Source organism: Ctenopharyngodon idella, chromosome 5 (genome assembly GCF_019924925.1).
Source record: "Ctenopharyngodon idella isolate HZGC_01 chromosome 5, HZGC01, whole genome shotgun sequence".
Taxonomy (NCBI): Eukaryota; Metazoa; Chordata; class Actinopteri; order Cypriniformes; family Xenocyprididae; genus Ctenopharyngodon; species Ctenopharyngodon idella.
The window spans coordinates 147,364-163,084 of NC_067224.1; the positions used below are offsets into that span (position 1 = coordinate 147,364).

At 37.5% G+C, this 15,721-nt stretch overlaps 2 protein-coding genes across 6 annotated transcripts in view; both read left to right on the top strand.

Moving 5' to 3' along the window:
• fsd1l (fibronectin type III and SPRY domain containing 1-like) overlaps window positions 1–7,397 on the top strand; it is a 28,973-nt gene extending 21,576 nt beyond the window's left edge. For 3 of the 4 annotated variants that reach the window (XM_051895618.1, XM_051895619.1, XM_051895620.1), the window contains 4 exons: window positions 1,321–1,418; window positions 2,456–2,707; window positions 4,375–4,463; window positions 6,597–7,397. In XM_051895618.1, coding sequence (XP_051751578.1) covers window positions 1,321–1,418; window positions 2,456–2,707; window positions 4,375–4,463; window positions 6,597–6,779 — 622 coding nt within the window. In that variant the 3' untranslated portion in view covers window positions 6,780–7,397. The remainder of the gene's footprint in view (window positions 1–1,320; window positions 1,419–2,455; window positions 2,708–4,374; window positions 4,464–6,596) is intronic. The other variant, XM_051895621.1, reaches the window with a different exon arrangement.
• A 2,216-nt stretch (window positions 7,398–9,613) lies between these two features.
• fktn (fukutin) lies at window positions 9,614–15,031 on the top strand. 2 transcript variants are annotated; one of them, XM_051895622.1, is made up of 10 exons: window positions 9,614–9,697; window positions 9,823–9,965; window positions 10,136–10,192; window positions 10,295–10,495; window positions 10,786–11,063; window positions 11,802–11,934; window positions 12,426–12,576; window positions 13,373–13,506; window positions 14,043–14,167; window positions 14,533–15,031. In XM_051895622.1, the coding sequence occupies exons 2-10, from the start codon at window positions 9,870–9,872 to the stop codon at window positions 14,744–14,746; spliced, it is 1,389 nt and encodes a 462-aa protein (XP_051751582.1). In that variant the 5' UTR covers window positions 9,614–9,697; window positions 9,823–9,869; the 3' UTR covers window positions 14,747–15,031. The 2 variants fall into 2 exon arrangements, with proteins under 2 accessions (XP_051751582.1, XP_051751583.1); XM_051895623.1 differs by having other exon boundaries at window positions 9,622–9,697; window positions 12,447–12,576.
• The last annotated feature ends 690 nt before the right edge of the window (window positions 15,032–15,721 follow it).

Sequence of the window (15,721 nt, forward strand, 5' to 3'; positions counted from 1 at the left end):
CCGCTTTTATGCTCGTCTCATCAGTCATCCCATTACACAAACACACTGAACCACATCAATTCTGCATGTCATTACAGCTGTCATGCATTAGAACTGAACCATCTGGTATCTCTAAGTATCGTGAGATAATGCTCAGTGTTTTAGGACGTCCCCAGAGGACGGGTGCCTTTTGTTTGGGTCATCCTTCACCGGCCAGCTGTTCTTACGCTAATATGAGGGATCTTACATATGGTTAATGGAGGACAAAGGGCTTAATCATTCCTTAATCATGCTCAAATAAAAATACACTTATTTGTGCACTTTGTTGAATTCTTTATCGAGCACACAACAAAATACACAATCAACTGCCTGTAATTGTTGCTTAATTGATCTATAATTGCCATTCATAGTGATTATTGTTCAAATGATCAAGATCATAACAGCTGTTCTGGTGTTTTTCGCTGCATTAAACTTTGAGTAGCATTGCATCACTTGTGGCTACGCATTGCTTTTCCATGAATTTTTCCAGATTTTCCATTAGATTTTCCATAGTTTTTTTCTCACCACCATCATGAACAGTAGGGTTGGGTTGAAAATATAAATTTCTTGATATTGATTATTAAATCCCAAGAATCGATCTTTTGTGCTATTTTCAGTTGATGCATGAACAAAACTTGATCAAACAGTCCAATAAATCACAGTAAGTTGGCTGTTTTGATGCTTTCGAGATGAAACAAAGTCTTATCTTGACAATTTTATTACCATATTCAAACAATAAATGTTGTTTTGTTGCTCTATAATGAACCAATCATCTTCTGCTTTACTACTAGTTATAGCACAAAATAAAGATTAATGAACATCAGAAGGAATGTTGAAAGATACAGAACAACTTACTGAAATATATCATGCAAATTTAAATGTTTGTACATCAGCATTTTAGTACCGACTGACAGCGTTCACTGTATAGTTCACAGCATTAGTTCAGAGAGATTTTTGTACCTGATATACAGTATATCCAAATGAATCCATATCAAATCTAATCGGGATCTGAACTGAATTGAATCGCAAGCTTGTGAATTGAAAACGAATCGAACTGTGAAATTTGTGTCAATGCCCAGCCCTAACAAACAGGGACATGCTGTGTTTGATAACTAACCTCTTCTCTTCTCTTCTCTTCTCTTCTCTTCTCTTCTCTTCTCTTCTCTTCTCTTCTCCTGTGTGTTGTGGAATTAGGAGTTTGTGTTTGCATTTGTTTTGATGATTTATCTTTCTGCTCAAACCAGCTGAAGTTAGTTTTGTGTGTATGTGTAGTGACCGTCTGTGTCTCTGTGATGATTTCAGAAGTGGAACTCCATCTCCTAAACGAACATCAGTGAGCCGCTCACCGGCCACCAGAGGAGCCAGAGATCGCTTCACTGGAGAGTCCTACACAGTTCTGGGTACCAAAATAACCTTAGAAATGTTCAGGTGTTTCAGTCAACATTCAAAAGTCTAGAATTTGGAACTTCTAAACATCTGGTGGAACTTCAATTTCAAGTGAACTGTTCTTGTCCGTGTTGTGACACGGTTTCAAAGAACAGGTTTTCCTGCTTGAATGTTGATTATTTTCCTCATATTCTCCATTGTTCAGCTCCTCTCTTCCCAGTCTGTCAGTAACGCTCTGTTTAGTTCCTGTCTCTATGAAGCCCCTCCTTCTGAAAAGCACAATGTGCTCTGATTGGTCGGCTGGAGTGGTGTGTTGTGATTGGTGTTTAGGAAATGTCCCGCCCCTTACCATAACTGCCAGTTTCAACACACTACTAACTAACTCAACCAGGCCCCGCCCCTTTATTCTGCGTATGAATTATTTAAATGAGGAATATTGTGAAGAAAACTCAAGATGGAGGCGTTTCAGAAACACTGACACTGATATAGAGAAGAACTGGAACTTTGCAGAAGCTTTTCATGCTCAAACAACAGCAACATTACACAATGAAGAAAGATGAACATGTGAAAAAGCATAATTGGTCCTCTTAAAACATTTGGGTCTAAAAGACAATTAATATTCAGTCATATTATCGATTTAACTGCACTGAAACTATTGGATGAAAAAAACGATACTACTGCTTACGATACTACTGTGTTCTGTAGAGCTGCTTTGAATTTGTTTTATAATTAATGAACTTTGCAACATGGACAGTTATTGAACTGAACTGAATCAACATTGAATTGAATTAAGCTGATTAATGAGTCTTGTATTCTTGTACAACTGGAATCAAATGTGTAATTGATTAATTTTGCACCAACACTATTATTTTCCTGTTTATTTCTGTGAAGCTTCGAGACAATCTGAATTGTATATAGTGCCATATAAACAAATGTCACTTGACTTGTAAACAACACTTACTATAGTACACAAACGTGTTTGTCGTTTCATTGACATTCTAATAATTTGAAGGCCCTGTTTTAATGAAGCTCGTGTGTTTGTGTTGTTTAGGGGACACATGTATAGAGTCTGGGCAGCATTACTGGGAAGTGAAGCCTCAGAAAGACTGTAAGTCCTACAGCGTTGGTTTGGCCTACAGAAACCTTGGGAAATTTGACCAGTTGGGGAAGACCAACAACACCTGGTGTATCCACGTCAACAACTGGCTGCAGAACTCATTTGCGGCCAAACACAACAACAAGGCAAAGAATTTGGATGTGCCGGTACCGGACAGCATCGGAGTCTACTGTGACTTTGATCGGGGTAATGTACAAAATCTGATATAAAATGACAAAAATATGAGTAGATGTTTTTTTATGCTTGATTAACCCTATAAAGCATCACATTTGATACGCATCTAAATGATTAACATGATCAAAACTTTACTGAAAAACCTGTCGCACACAATCTCCTACAGTCCTTCTGTCGTCTGACTGATAGTTTAAACTTCTTCAGCAAGTAAAAGGTCTTTCAGTGTAATTGTACAAACGTACACCTGCAGCTCGTGATCTTTTGCTGTGAAATCTTCACTATTTTTATGAAGTAAATGTAAGAATAAATTTTAATATTGTTAGTAATATTTCAAGATGAACAATTACTGGACTGAAGCAACTTGTGTTTACTTGATTATCCAGATATCATTTTTTTTAGAAGAAACATGTTCAAATGTGAGTCTCAGATATGATCTATCAGGCTTTTCAGGAATACATTCATCACTGTATTGCATTATATGCTTTAAAACTACAGAGCTTTGATCATAAAACATTTAAATATCATCTTACTAAGATATTATATTCAGATATAGAGTGACGACTGATATTTATATGCAAGTATCTGCTATATTGTTATAAAGATCTCATTGATTTACAGTACAAGCATCAGAATTTCATCTTACTTTTGGCCAAATCAATCAGCAATGGCACCAAATTGTATATTTTTGCTCAGTTTGTGCCTCTGAATAAATCTGAGGTGTTTTTTCCTCCATATTCTCACTTTATCATACTATATGAGCCATAAATGCCTGATGTATCAAATATGATACTCAGCAAAAAACACAAATACAAACTTTCTTTTTTTTTTAGATTTTGTCTAAAAGGTTCAATAAACGGTTCAATAAAGAGGTCATTGTACTATTAAAGGGTTAGTTCATCCAAAAATGAAATTTCTGTCATTAATTACTCACCTTCATACCGTTCCACACCCGTAAGACCTTCGTTCATCTTCAGAACACAAATTAAGATATTTTTGATGAAATCCATGAGCATTCTGACCTCATGTGATGGGAGTAGATCTAAATATAATGCTGTAATCAATACGATTTCACAATTTGTTAATATCAACAGCCGTAATAGTAAAAACGTAGTAAAAGTTATCGAGAGAATTCCACGTAATACTTATTTTATATGCAAAGATGTCATCCAATCACAGCAGTGGGCATTTACACTAAAGTCTCACACAGACACGCCCCTTAAAACAGAGCGTTCAAATCAGAGAGCTAAAATCAGTGGCCTTTTATTTCTAAATTATGACAATTTTGATGTAAAAATCAAACTAACATTATAAGTGCACCCCAGAAAACATTATAAAACAATAAAAAAATGCAGTTCATGATCCCAATTCAAACAATTGATTTTTCAAGCTGTTCTTTCATGTCTGGCTTTACTTTATGTTTTGTCAGATGTGGAGGAAACTAATAGTTTATAATGAAAAGAATGTAATTTTATAAGCAGTTTAAGTGTTGTATGTTCATGTCATGCTGGATTCCTGCGACTGTCGTAGTCTACAGGAACATTAAAGCCCATCCTCAGGTTTCACTCATTTCCATTCATGCTTTGCTGTGAGCTGGTTCCCATCATGCATCAGCTGAATAACTGCAGCATGTTAATATGACTGCTGGTGTTTATTAAAGACTTTGTGTGTGTTTTTTTCAGGCCAACTTTCTTTCTATAATGCTGAAAACAAACAGTTACTCCACACGTTTAAGATGAAGTTCACCCAGCCTGTAGTTCCAGCCTTCATGGTGAGTTTGGAGTACAAACAATATGGGGTTATTCTATTGCAAACCATGAAATATCATGTATGATGTTTTTAATAAAATCAGGCAACAGGAAAGAAAATAAATAAAAAATGAGACAGAAATTGTTTAGTCATTATCTTGATTGTTTACAAATAATAAAAGCTTGTAAAAGTATTTTTTAAGGATTGTCACAGAAACACCACTTTATCTTTGAGGTAATGATATAAAAAAATCATAAAGCACTCAGAATTACGCAAAATGCATTTCTGCACACTGTTTAAAAGCAGCAGTGGATACACTTTATTATGAGCTGTCCTCGTCAGTGCATTTATACACTGAAATACTGAATAATAATAACTAACGTACTTATTTTAGAGTTAGGGTTAGAGTTTGGTTTAGAGTTAGTTGATTGTAACTTTGCATAATTTACTATAGTAAGTACTTGTAACATGTATAACAAGAACAGTAAAATAAAGTGTTTCTACAGCAGCTTTATGACCACTAACAAAACATCAAACATCTCTTCGACATAACACACTTTTGGTTGCTAATGTTTCTTTGGATGAAGATTAAAGAATTATAGGCATTTAAATGTCTTCTTCACTGCCGCAGAACACATGAACACAAACTGAACGATAATTTAAGAGATTCACTCTTACATTTGTCACTCTGAAACCCATCTTTACTCCAGTCATTGAATCGTTCACTCAACACAATCAATGAATAACTGATTAAATGTTATAAATGAATAAGTTACAACAACAAAAAACTAATCCTTTGGTTGAAAATTAGAATAACAGTTTTGTTTTTCATGCTGTTAAGAAGGCTGATGTGAGTTATTCTTGAGTTTTGTAAGTAAATATGGAATATTTAATTAAATGTATTTTTTATTGTTCATTTTCCCTTCATTTCTGCATTAGCTTGTGTACTAATTTAGTTCATACTTCAAACTTGGCATTGTATATTATTGTCTCTTGTAATATTCCTCATTTGTGAGTTGCTTTATATAAACGTGTGCTAAATGAATACATGTGAAATGAATACACCTCGTGTTGCTCTCGCTGTCTGTGTTCATCTCATCACGTCTCCAAACACAAACTCTTTCAGCAAGATATCACCATCAACCAGTGTGTATTTAAAGCGATATATACTATATAGGAAATCTCTACTGCTTGATTATTTTTTGTCGCAAAATATAACTATATTATCGCTCAGCTCTTTATATGAAGCTGAATATATAAGCATGTCCAACTTTATCTGCTTACATACAGTATACTCGTGTAAAGCCATATTTATTAATCTGCGAAATATATGGCATGAAGAAATTAAGATGTTATAAATTGATTTTCTAAAAAGCTGCTTTGAAAATACTTGTATTGCTCAAAAAGCGCTATATAAATAAATTTGACTTGACTTTACATTAAATGTGATTACAACTGGATAATTCCATGTGCGCATTTTTCCATGTCAAAGCTGATTTGTTCATATTTTCACAGTGTCGATCTTCTCTAAACGCAAGTACACAAGTTTCAGTTTGGTTTTGATTTTGGCTTCCAATGATTACGAAAACATGATGCTGCATCCGGTTCCTTTCCTTTAAAGCGGAGCGCTGTCACCCTTCCTAACATCCAAATCAGTCAAATCATGCAACATGGCTGTCGTAATAAACAGTTTCCTGCCGGATGTGAAGTTAAAAGCGTATTGAGTTGCAAAAGAGACGCTGTTCGGGCGGCTTTATGTGCACGCGATCCGAGACGGAGCAAAACACGACTGCTTTGGGCTGCAGGCATGCGCTTAAATGGGCAAATACACACAAAAATATGTAAAAATGGCGAGTTTTCACTTAAACGCAGTCGGTTATGTGTTAGGTGAACATAAACAGTTGGGAAGGTAATCGAATACTTATCAGTGTATTAGATCTGTGCATTCGGTCTTAAAGTGACAGCAGCCTAATAAACCTGCTGCCGTCTGTGTCAGTTAATCTAACAAAAGAAAACAAGAGGATCATTTACTGCTTTTCACTGTAAAACTTTAGTAACTTCAGTATCAGAACAGGTTTCTGAAGTGAGCCGGTCTCTGTGGTGAAAATGATAGTGAATGATTTGTTAGTGTGTTGACGGCGTGTTTGTGTTTCAGGTGTGGTGCGGCGGTCTGACGCTGACCTCAGGCCTGCAGGTTCCCAGCGCGGTAAGAAGCTTCCAGAAAACAGAGAATGGGCTGGGAGGATCGAACAGCAGTATATCCCAGCAGGATCCCTCAGTGTCCTGTGATATCTGCTTCTACGATAAACTGCCTTCAGTGGACGCCCTCCTGCCGTGAACACATCTCCCAATCCTTCAGGAAAACTGGACACACTCGCGATGGCCGAGGCTCGTAGACCGGCAGGATCTGGAGAGACGTTTCCTTCACGTTCTCTTCGACAGACACTTTCATCAGGAGATGTTTGCGTCGGAAAAGCTAGTGGTTTATCAGGGAATAGTTGAGTGCACTTTCTAACACTGATTTAGGTTGAACGATGACATGCTTTTTGAGTTGTTTGTCTTTCACTATTATTTTAGTTTTGTTCTGTGTAGTGTGAGCGTTTTATCTGCTTTCTGTGGGATTTTCTTAAATGTCCTGAGATCCGAAATCTGTAGATCATCCTTCAGTTGGTGAATTTGAGCTTTGCACAAGTCTAAAAATGATGAAAGCTGCTTATAATGTCCCCAGATTGTCATATACTGTTATTATTATATCTGGATAACTTTGGATGTGTATGTTTTTGTTGTATAAATGTGTCATCCTGAGTTTGTCATTATGTTGATTTTTAAGTCATTTAGGTCTAATTTTTGGACTGAAGCAAGATTTTGTCAACATTTGTGCAGAAACTAATAATCAAACCTCTGTAACACTCCTTAATGAGCTTAATTCCAAACATTAAAGCTCACCAAAGACTCAGTGCTGACTTTGATCATCTGATGTTGTAATGCCGAAAAAGCAACTGAGGTTGCATCCTTTTTACCTGTGCACGAAAATGTGTGATTTATTAGATAAATCCAACAATCAATATGTGAATCATACAGTGACTTTCTGAGATTCTTGATGGATCTAGACTTCTAGAGTCAGAGTATAGTATTAAAGTTTTTACTGCAATACGCATGAGTTGGGTATAAAAGTATGAAGAGATAATGGAGAGGAAAATGAATAAAAAATAAATCATGAACAGCTCAGTAGGCGATACACAGAGAATCGCTGAAAAACAAAAGAGGGAGAACAGCCAGAGATCTTATTATATAAGGAGATACCAACCTTCACGGAGTCTAATGTGTCACGTGTGCCTCGTGAACCAATCACATTATAGCCTTTACGCTATTGACATTACCTGTCGCGACATTATTGTCTCTTATAAAACATAATTTTTCCCGTTGTAAACTCCAAATGTAGCTCACTCAAGAAGAAGTATGTGATGGCAAACACCTTGAAGATTAACGGACAGAAAAAAATGTATTCAGAAAAAAACAGTTTATTCAGCATACTTAAACCTCTCCTTCAGACATCCATTAATAACAATCTCTTCTTTCTTTCTTTCTTTCTTTCTTTCTTTCTTTCTTTCTTTCAGAGGCTCAGGTACAGCTCACCTGTCTTCAAGACATTAAAGGGATAGTTCACCTAAAATGTACCCCATGATTTACTCACCCTCAAGCCATCCTAGGTGTATATGACTACCTTCTTTCAGACGAACACAATCAGAGATATATTTAAAAATATCCTGGCTCTTCCAAGCTTTATAATGGTAGTGTTTTGAAGCCCAAAATAAATGCATCCATTCATCATAAATGTAATCCATACAGCTCCAGGGGTTAATGAAGGCCTTCTGAAGTGAAGCGATGGGTTTTTGTAAGAAAAATATCCATATTTAAATTCAAATAACTAGTTTCCAGCATATGGCCGTATGCATTGATTTGCAGCAGAAGAGTGACCTTTGACACGACTCATGACATAATGATGAACGCAGAAGCTCAGAGGATGGAGCAAAACAAAACACTGGTCACGAATTAAAATGAGAATTTTAAAGAGAAATGTTGAAGGATTTCGATATAAGAGAAGATGAGCTTGAGTTTGTTTCACAGCCCTATTTGTTTAAATCGCGAGAGGCGTCTAAGCTTACGATACTCCTACATCCTGCATCATTTCTTACAAAAACCCATCGCTTCGCTTCAGAAGGCCTTTATTAACCCCCTGGAGCAGTATGGATTACATTTATGATGGATGGATGCTCTATGGGGTTCAGGTCAGGTGAGTTTGCTGGCCAATCAAGCACAGTAACACCATGGTCATTGAACCAGCTTTTGGTACCTTTGGCAGTGTGGACAGGTGCCAATTCACTCTGTGAACAGCCAGCTCTTTCAGCAGTGACCCTCTGTGGCTTACCCTCATTGTAGAGGGTCTTGATGACCGTCTTCTGGACAACTGTCAGGTCAGCAGACTTCCCCATGACTGCTGTTGGGATTACTGACCTAAACCCAGTATTTATACCCTGAGAATGGTCATTTAATAGAACTTGAAATTAAATATTCTAATAATTTGAGATACTGATTTTTTTGATTTTGATGAGCAGCAAGCTGTAATTATCAAAATGAAAACAAAAAATATTTTACTGTATGTCTAATAAATCTAGAATATATTTAAGTTTTACATTTTGAATAAAATTACAGGAAAAAAATAAAACTTTTTAATGATATTCTAATTTATTGAGATGCACCTGTATATAGCGCTTTTCACAATACATGTGGTTTCAAAGCAGCTTCACAGTGACAATAGGAAAATTATTATCGAGCTAAAGTTGGTTTTTGATTGAATCACTTCCGTTGTAAAAATGGTTAATTTTTACTTTAGTGGCCGCTTAAATGACACCTTTCCTACTGAAAACCGAATCCCTTTAATGCATTCTTGCCGTTCATTTACGTGTTTAGGTTATAGGTTTGCGTGTTTGAGTGTGTGTGTGCGCAGAATGTTCGTCTTAAAGAAGATCATTTACACATAGGATGGCTTGAGGGTGAGTAAATCATGGGATAATTTTCATTTTTGGGTGAACTGTCCCTTTAAGACTATTTTTGCAACGCGTTTTCACAGATTGTATGTCCCTACTGGCGCACGGTCGCAGTGTGTTGTGAATCCGATGTGAAAACACACAGGCAGAATAAATGCGTTCATAAATGATTGTGATAAAGCCGTTATTCAGCGTTTTCCTGCTCATGGTAAGTTGTAAGAAGCGATTCATTAATTCTGCTGGTTTTACTTTGAATTATATGAATGTAGAATTTAGTTGTTTCGTATAAAAAGATGATATACTGTGATATCAGGTGTGTATTTGTGGTTTCAGATGAGTCAGTGTGAGCACAGATATGATCCTCCTGTGCAGCAGCTCTAATGGCTCGAATAAACCGGACATTTGTGTTGAGTCTCCTCATCGCTGCCAGCTCCATATTCCTGCTGTTCCAGCTCTTCAGCTACAGACAGACGAAGGTGACGAGACGAACCCGTGTACATCTATCCATCTATCTATCTATCTATCTATCTATCTATCTATCTATCTATCCATCTATCTATCCATCTATCTATCTATCTATCATTACACACACACACATATAGTATATATAAATCATAAATGAATATATTGACATTATTTCCTTCAGAATGGGCTCAGCGTCTTGAGTAGTAAAGGATATCTGTCTGGGAAAGAGGCACACTGGGTGAGTCTGATTTATTCTGGTCTGTCCACACACCGTCTCATCATTATTCCGCCTCTGATAATTCTGTGTCTTGCCCCCTCCTTTGTGTTTTTTCTAATCCAGCATTTGCTGAAGAAGTTCCTGGGGCTGGTCCATAAGTTTAAACTGCCGGTGTTTCTGGTGGACACGGCCTCTCTGAAGCTCCTGTCCCAGGATGCCGTTCTGTACAGGGACAGTCAGCTGAAGGAGCCCCACTGCAGCTTCCTCTGCACACACCGAGACTTCACCACCTTCGCTCTGTACGGAAACCTCTGGAAATATGATGTGAGGAAATCGACAGAATCATGTATGAAGTCAGTACGGTTATGTTAATGATCCTGGTGGATAAATAAGTGATAATGACCTGAATCACCATGAAGTTACCAAATAAATTATGACGGGGACATGAAATATTGATTTGAGAAGAAACTTCAATCTTTTTTTATCCTGTAATAATCCATTACAGTGTACAAAATCATTCTAGCACCAAGACAAACACTAATACTGTACTACTATTAATATATATATATATATATACATTTTTAGATGAATAACTCTTCTCTGTACTCGTGCAGGCCGCCCTGTTGGAGGCGGCAGCTGAGCGCGGTCTGGAGCTGATGGAGATTCATGGGAAAGATCCCAGACTGGTCAGCATGGATGATCTGACGGCCAAAGAAATCCCACTGCACTTCCTTTTCCGCTTTAACAGCCGTCTGGTTCATGTGGTTGTCCTGTACGAGCGCAGCGGGAAGTACCTCTGGCACGGCCCGCTCAGGCTGAAGGCCAGTATGGACCGGACCTTTGCCCCTTTCGGGAAACTGGACTATGGCCGTCATGCCGGGGCCTATGACAGGTGACGACGGCATGAGTATTACATGTGCTTGAAGCATGTTCTCCATCTGTGTTCCTGTTTCCAGAAAGATGTTAGTGAATTTGCCTGTTATGAAAAGGACAAAAACAAACACTAATACCTGCATAAAACACTAAAACAGGCACATATACACTAGTGCTCAAAGGATGGGGGTCAGGAAGATTCTTTTTTAAAGAAATTAATACTTTTATTCAGCAAGAACACATTAAATTGATCAAAAGTGACAGTAAACACATTTATAATGTTCAAAAGATTTTATTTCAAATAAATGCTGTTCTTTTGAACTTTATATTCATCAAAGAATCCTGAAAACAAAGTGTATCAGTTTCCACACTAATCTGAAGCAGCACAACTGTTTCAACACTGATAATAATCATAAATGTTTCTTGAGCATCAAATCATCATATTAGAATGATTTCTGAAGGATCATGTGACACTGAAGACTGGAGTAATGATGCTGAAAATTCAGCTTTGATCACAGGAATAAATTACACTTTACTATATATTCACATAGAAAACAGCTGATTTACATTGGAATAATATTTCAGTGTTTTTACTGTATTTTTGAGCAGAAGAGACTTTTCAAAAATATAAAAAATCTTACCGACCCCAAACTTTTGATCGGTATCTTATTTATTAACTCACATACTACAGATGCTAGTTATAGGTTTGGGAAAGAATCTTAAGATTAGACATTGTTTAATTCCACGACTTTTCCAGGCCGGAGCTCATTCTGACCACTCTTGATGGGCTTGATGTAAGAATCCCCAGAAACTTCTCTGGCTTCCTGCGAGAGTTTTCCAGCAGTCGCTTTCTGGAGTGTCGCAGTAGAGAAGCCAAGGCCTTCTTCCAGGTACTGCTGTTTGATGGGAAATACAAATATAAGTGTTTTAATATATTTATTGGACTTTGAGCTGCACGATTAATCGTTACAAGATTGCGATCTCGCTTCAAACAGCCATGCAATCTTATTCCTAAATGACAGCGATGCGGCTCCGTCTATGAAACCTCTGACAAGTCTGATCACAGCGAGCATTCAGATCTGATCCAGAGAGAGCCGTTGTCATGTATAGATATGAAACAGCTTCACAAACAGTTTTTTCAACCACACAGTATCATTATTTCTGTCTTACAATAAATAAAATGATCACAGAAGTTCTGGGATAAAAGTTTATAGTTCAGAAATAAACACTGATGTGTACAGTAGAGATCAAAATAGAGTAGATCACCTTTTGAAAGAAACTTGTCGCTTCAAATAAAGATTGTATCAATTACATCATTACACATTCCGCTCTGATTGGACTGATTTGTCTGGTTTAAGCACTGTATATCTGTTGGGCTCAGTGTGAAAATAATGTTGTGCAGCTGTACCCAGAAGACACCTCTGCAGAGGCTGTGGACTTCAGGATGAGGGCTAAAAGTCTGCTTCATCTGGCTTCCAAAGTCCTCTCTGTGCTTGGAGTCCCTTTCTGGCTCAGCAGTGGAACCTGTCTCGGTAAGAAGCTCTGAAAATTACACTGATCCATACTTCAGACTCCCTTTAAACACAATTAATCTCAGCCTATACATTACTGGTCATTATGATTTAAGGCATTTATTTGATCTAAAATACAGTGCAAACAGTAATATTGAGAAATATTATTAAATCATCTGTTTTCTATGTGAATATATAGTAAAGTGTAATTTATTCCTGTGATCAAAGCTGAATTTTCAGCATCATTACTCCAGTCTTCAGTGTCACATGATCCTTCAGAAATCATTCTGATATGATGGACTTACAGCATCATGTGGCCACACACACCAATGGCAAAAAAGTTTGACAGAATATAGCAGTTTAAAATGTTATAAAACGGCTTTCAACTTTTGGCCAATAGAAGGCACTGTTGTACACAAGAATGGTCGGGTGTGTCAAAAACCTTTTGATCATTTTTGGCCAGCATGTTTTGGTGACGATCCGATGAACAGTCCAGGTTTTACAGAAAATGAAGGAGAAACTCGTGTTGTGGAAATTGAGCCAATAATTAAGAGATTTTGTTTTTAGGTTTTTCAGGTTAATATAAGCTGTTGGTGGCGCTAGAGTGTTAGAGATGGAGACTCAAAATATGCCATGGTTGATGTTCATAGTGTCTTCCGTCTTTGTGCCAAATTTCATAATTTTCCTGTGTTTGGTTCTATGGGTTACCAAAGACTTCAAGAGCAGAAGAAGAAGAATTAAATTAGAATTGGAAAAATTGGAAATTCGACTTAATTAGATGGAATAACTCTCTTCCTCTTCTCTCCCTTTCCCACAGGATGGTACAGACAGTGTAATATCATTCCCTACAGTAAAGACGTTGATCTGGGCATTTGGATTAAAGACTACAGGCATGACATCACTCAGGCGTTTCAGAAGGCTGGTCTCCCACTGAAACACAAGTTCGGGAAGGTAAGGAGATTTCAGTAGATAGGAGTTGGTCCTGGACGCCCGAGTGAACAGGCTTTCCTCGAAAGGGACTTTGTTCTTCCCCAGTATTTCTGCCAGACAGTTTCAGCAGAAAGACGCAGTGTTCTAGATATAAAAACAAACTCTACGAACGTGTTGTACCAATTAAGATACATATTAAACCGTTTGTTTTGATCCTGGTTTAATTTTACCCTAACCCTATATCAGCATTAATCCTGCTGCTGTTACTTCAACTCAATTAAAAATGTATTTGGGGATTAACTTTGAACTTTGAACTTGAAACTATTAACCTCAACTGTTTATATAACAGTAAATGCATTTTGACAAATATTCTGGTCATGTGTTCCTTGATTCCATTAAATTATTTAATATGTAAGGACATTTTTTAATTCATTACTGTATTACATATTTAGAGAGCTGTTATTCAGTTATTGAGACTTTATTGATATATTTGTTGGGTGAAATCAAGACTCGACTTTTGCAGACACATTTTCTCCCTTCATTCATGTTAATTTCAGGTGGAGGACAGTTTGGAGCTCTCCTTTCAGGGAAACGATGTGAAACTGGACATTTTCTTTTTTTATGATGAAGGTGACGTTGTGTGGAATGGAGGCACACAGGCAAAGAGTGGCAAAAAATTCAAGTGAGTGTTAGAGCGTTTTCTATTTTCAATTAAACATTAGTTTTGATATCAGTCACATGATTCAATCATGGATGTTAGAGCTTTATAGTGCAAAAAGTCAGAAAAAAACTTGATTGTACAGTCAGAAATGTAATATGAGGACACAAGATACTAGAGCCTTCATGTAAACAGATCACATGGTATTCATCCAATCAATGACACCGTAAATGTGGGGATCTTAACCCCGGGTCTAGGAATGTACAGTGTGAAAAGTCAGTTTACGAATCCCCGTGATTAATTATCACCGCAGTTATGAGCAGTGTGAAGCAAGATAACTCAGAATCGTCTACCCAGAGTCTTCTCATATTTGTATTGTTTCCTGACAGATACGTGTTCCCACGATTCAGCCTGTGTTGGACCGAGCTGATGGAGCTGAAGGTCCAGGTTCCCTGCGAGACCGGAGACTATGTGGTGGCCAACTATGGACCCAACTGGAATGTTCCTGTGAAAACCTGGGACTGGAAGAGCTCCCCGTTCAACGTACAGGAGAATGGCGTCTGGCCTGTGAGGGAGTGGGATGATGTCATTCAAGTTTACTGAAGCATCATGGGAGTTAGGGTGTTTTGTTATACTCCTGTTGATATGTGTCATATTGCAGTTACAATGTTACAAACCACTCTGAGCTTCTACTAACGCCCCTCTGGAAATGCTTTAGTGTTCCCTGAAAGTCCGACTGTCTTTGAAACACTAAGAGAACATTGATTAAAAAAACATTAGATGAAATAATCATGCTTAGAATGTACAGAATGTGTAAATAAAATGCTGCTGTGCTCTGGGTACTGATATATGTATGTTGTTGTTCTGAATAAACTCTTGTGTGAACAATTTTGGCTTTTTAGACATCTAGTGATGAATCGAAATGTTTTATTTTAACAGCTGTTGTCTGGAGCATTTCCTCAGAGGGGCTCACTGGTCAAACGCTTCAGTCAGCAGTGATGAGGGTAGAAAAGTACCTTGCTGCCTTGTTGTGGAACACAGATAATAATGTGGTTGATTGATGGGATTATTCTGTCTTTAAAAGGATGATCTGAAGGTGACGTTTCTTCCAGATTATGTTTTTCTTTGCAGATGCTGAGAAACGAGCTAAGATGGAGTCATCAGGTTTGAGCAACAGTTAAAGCTGCATGTCACATGATTGTGCCTGATGAGGGTGTGAATATTGAAAAGAGCAGGGGACCAAGTACTGAACCTTGATGCACTCCTATGATAGCTGATGAAACGGTGTGGTGTAGAGAGATTGCTGATGTCACCGCTTTCATCAGTGGAAAAGGTGACCGTCACTTTGGGCCTCATTTATAAAATGTTGTTCAGAAACCGTCTTAAATGTGATCTTACGATCATTTCTCAGATGTGCGTACGTGTGATTCATAGAATGAATGTACACGGAAAACGATGTGAAATCTATAAATCGCAAATGATCTTGAACTTGCGCGTAGCTGAATGGCGACGACACTAAATTAATGTCATTTACATATAAAATATCAACAGTCATCGTCCAAATCCTTGGAGAGCTGC

Excerpts from the sequence above, each read along its gene's own strand:
- fktn (XM_051895622.1), top strand. The coding sequence starts at position 9,870 with ATGGCTCGAATAAACCGGACATTTGTGTTGAGTCTCCTCATCGCTGCC. Across the intron at positions 11,064-11,801 it reads CATGCCGGGGCCTATGACAG|GCCGGAGCTCATTCTGACCA; the intron begins GTGACGACGGCA and ends CGACTTTTCCAG. Across the intron at positions 14,168-14,532 it reads AAGAGTGGCAAAAAATTCAA|ATACGTGTTCCCACGATTCA; the intron begins GTGAGTGTTAGA and ends GTTTCCTGACAG.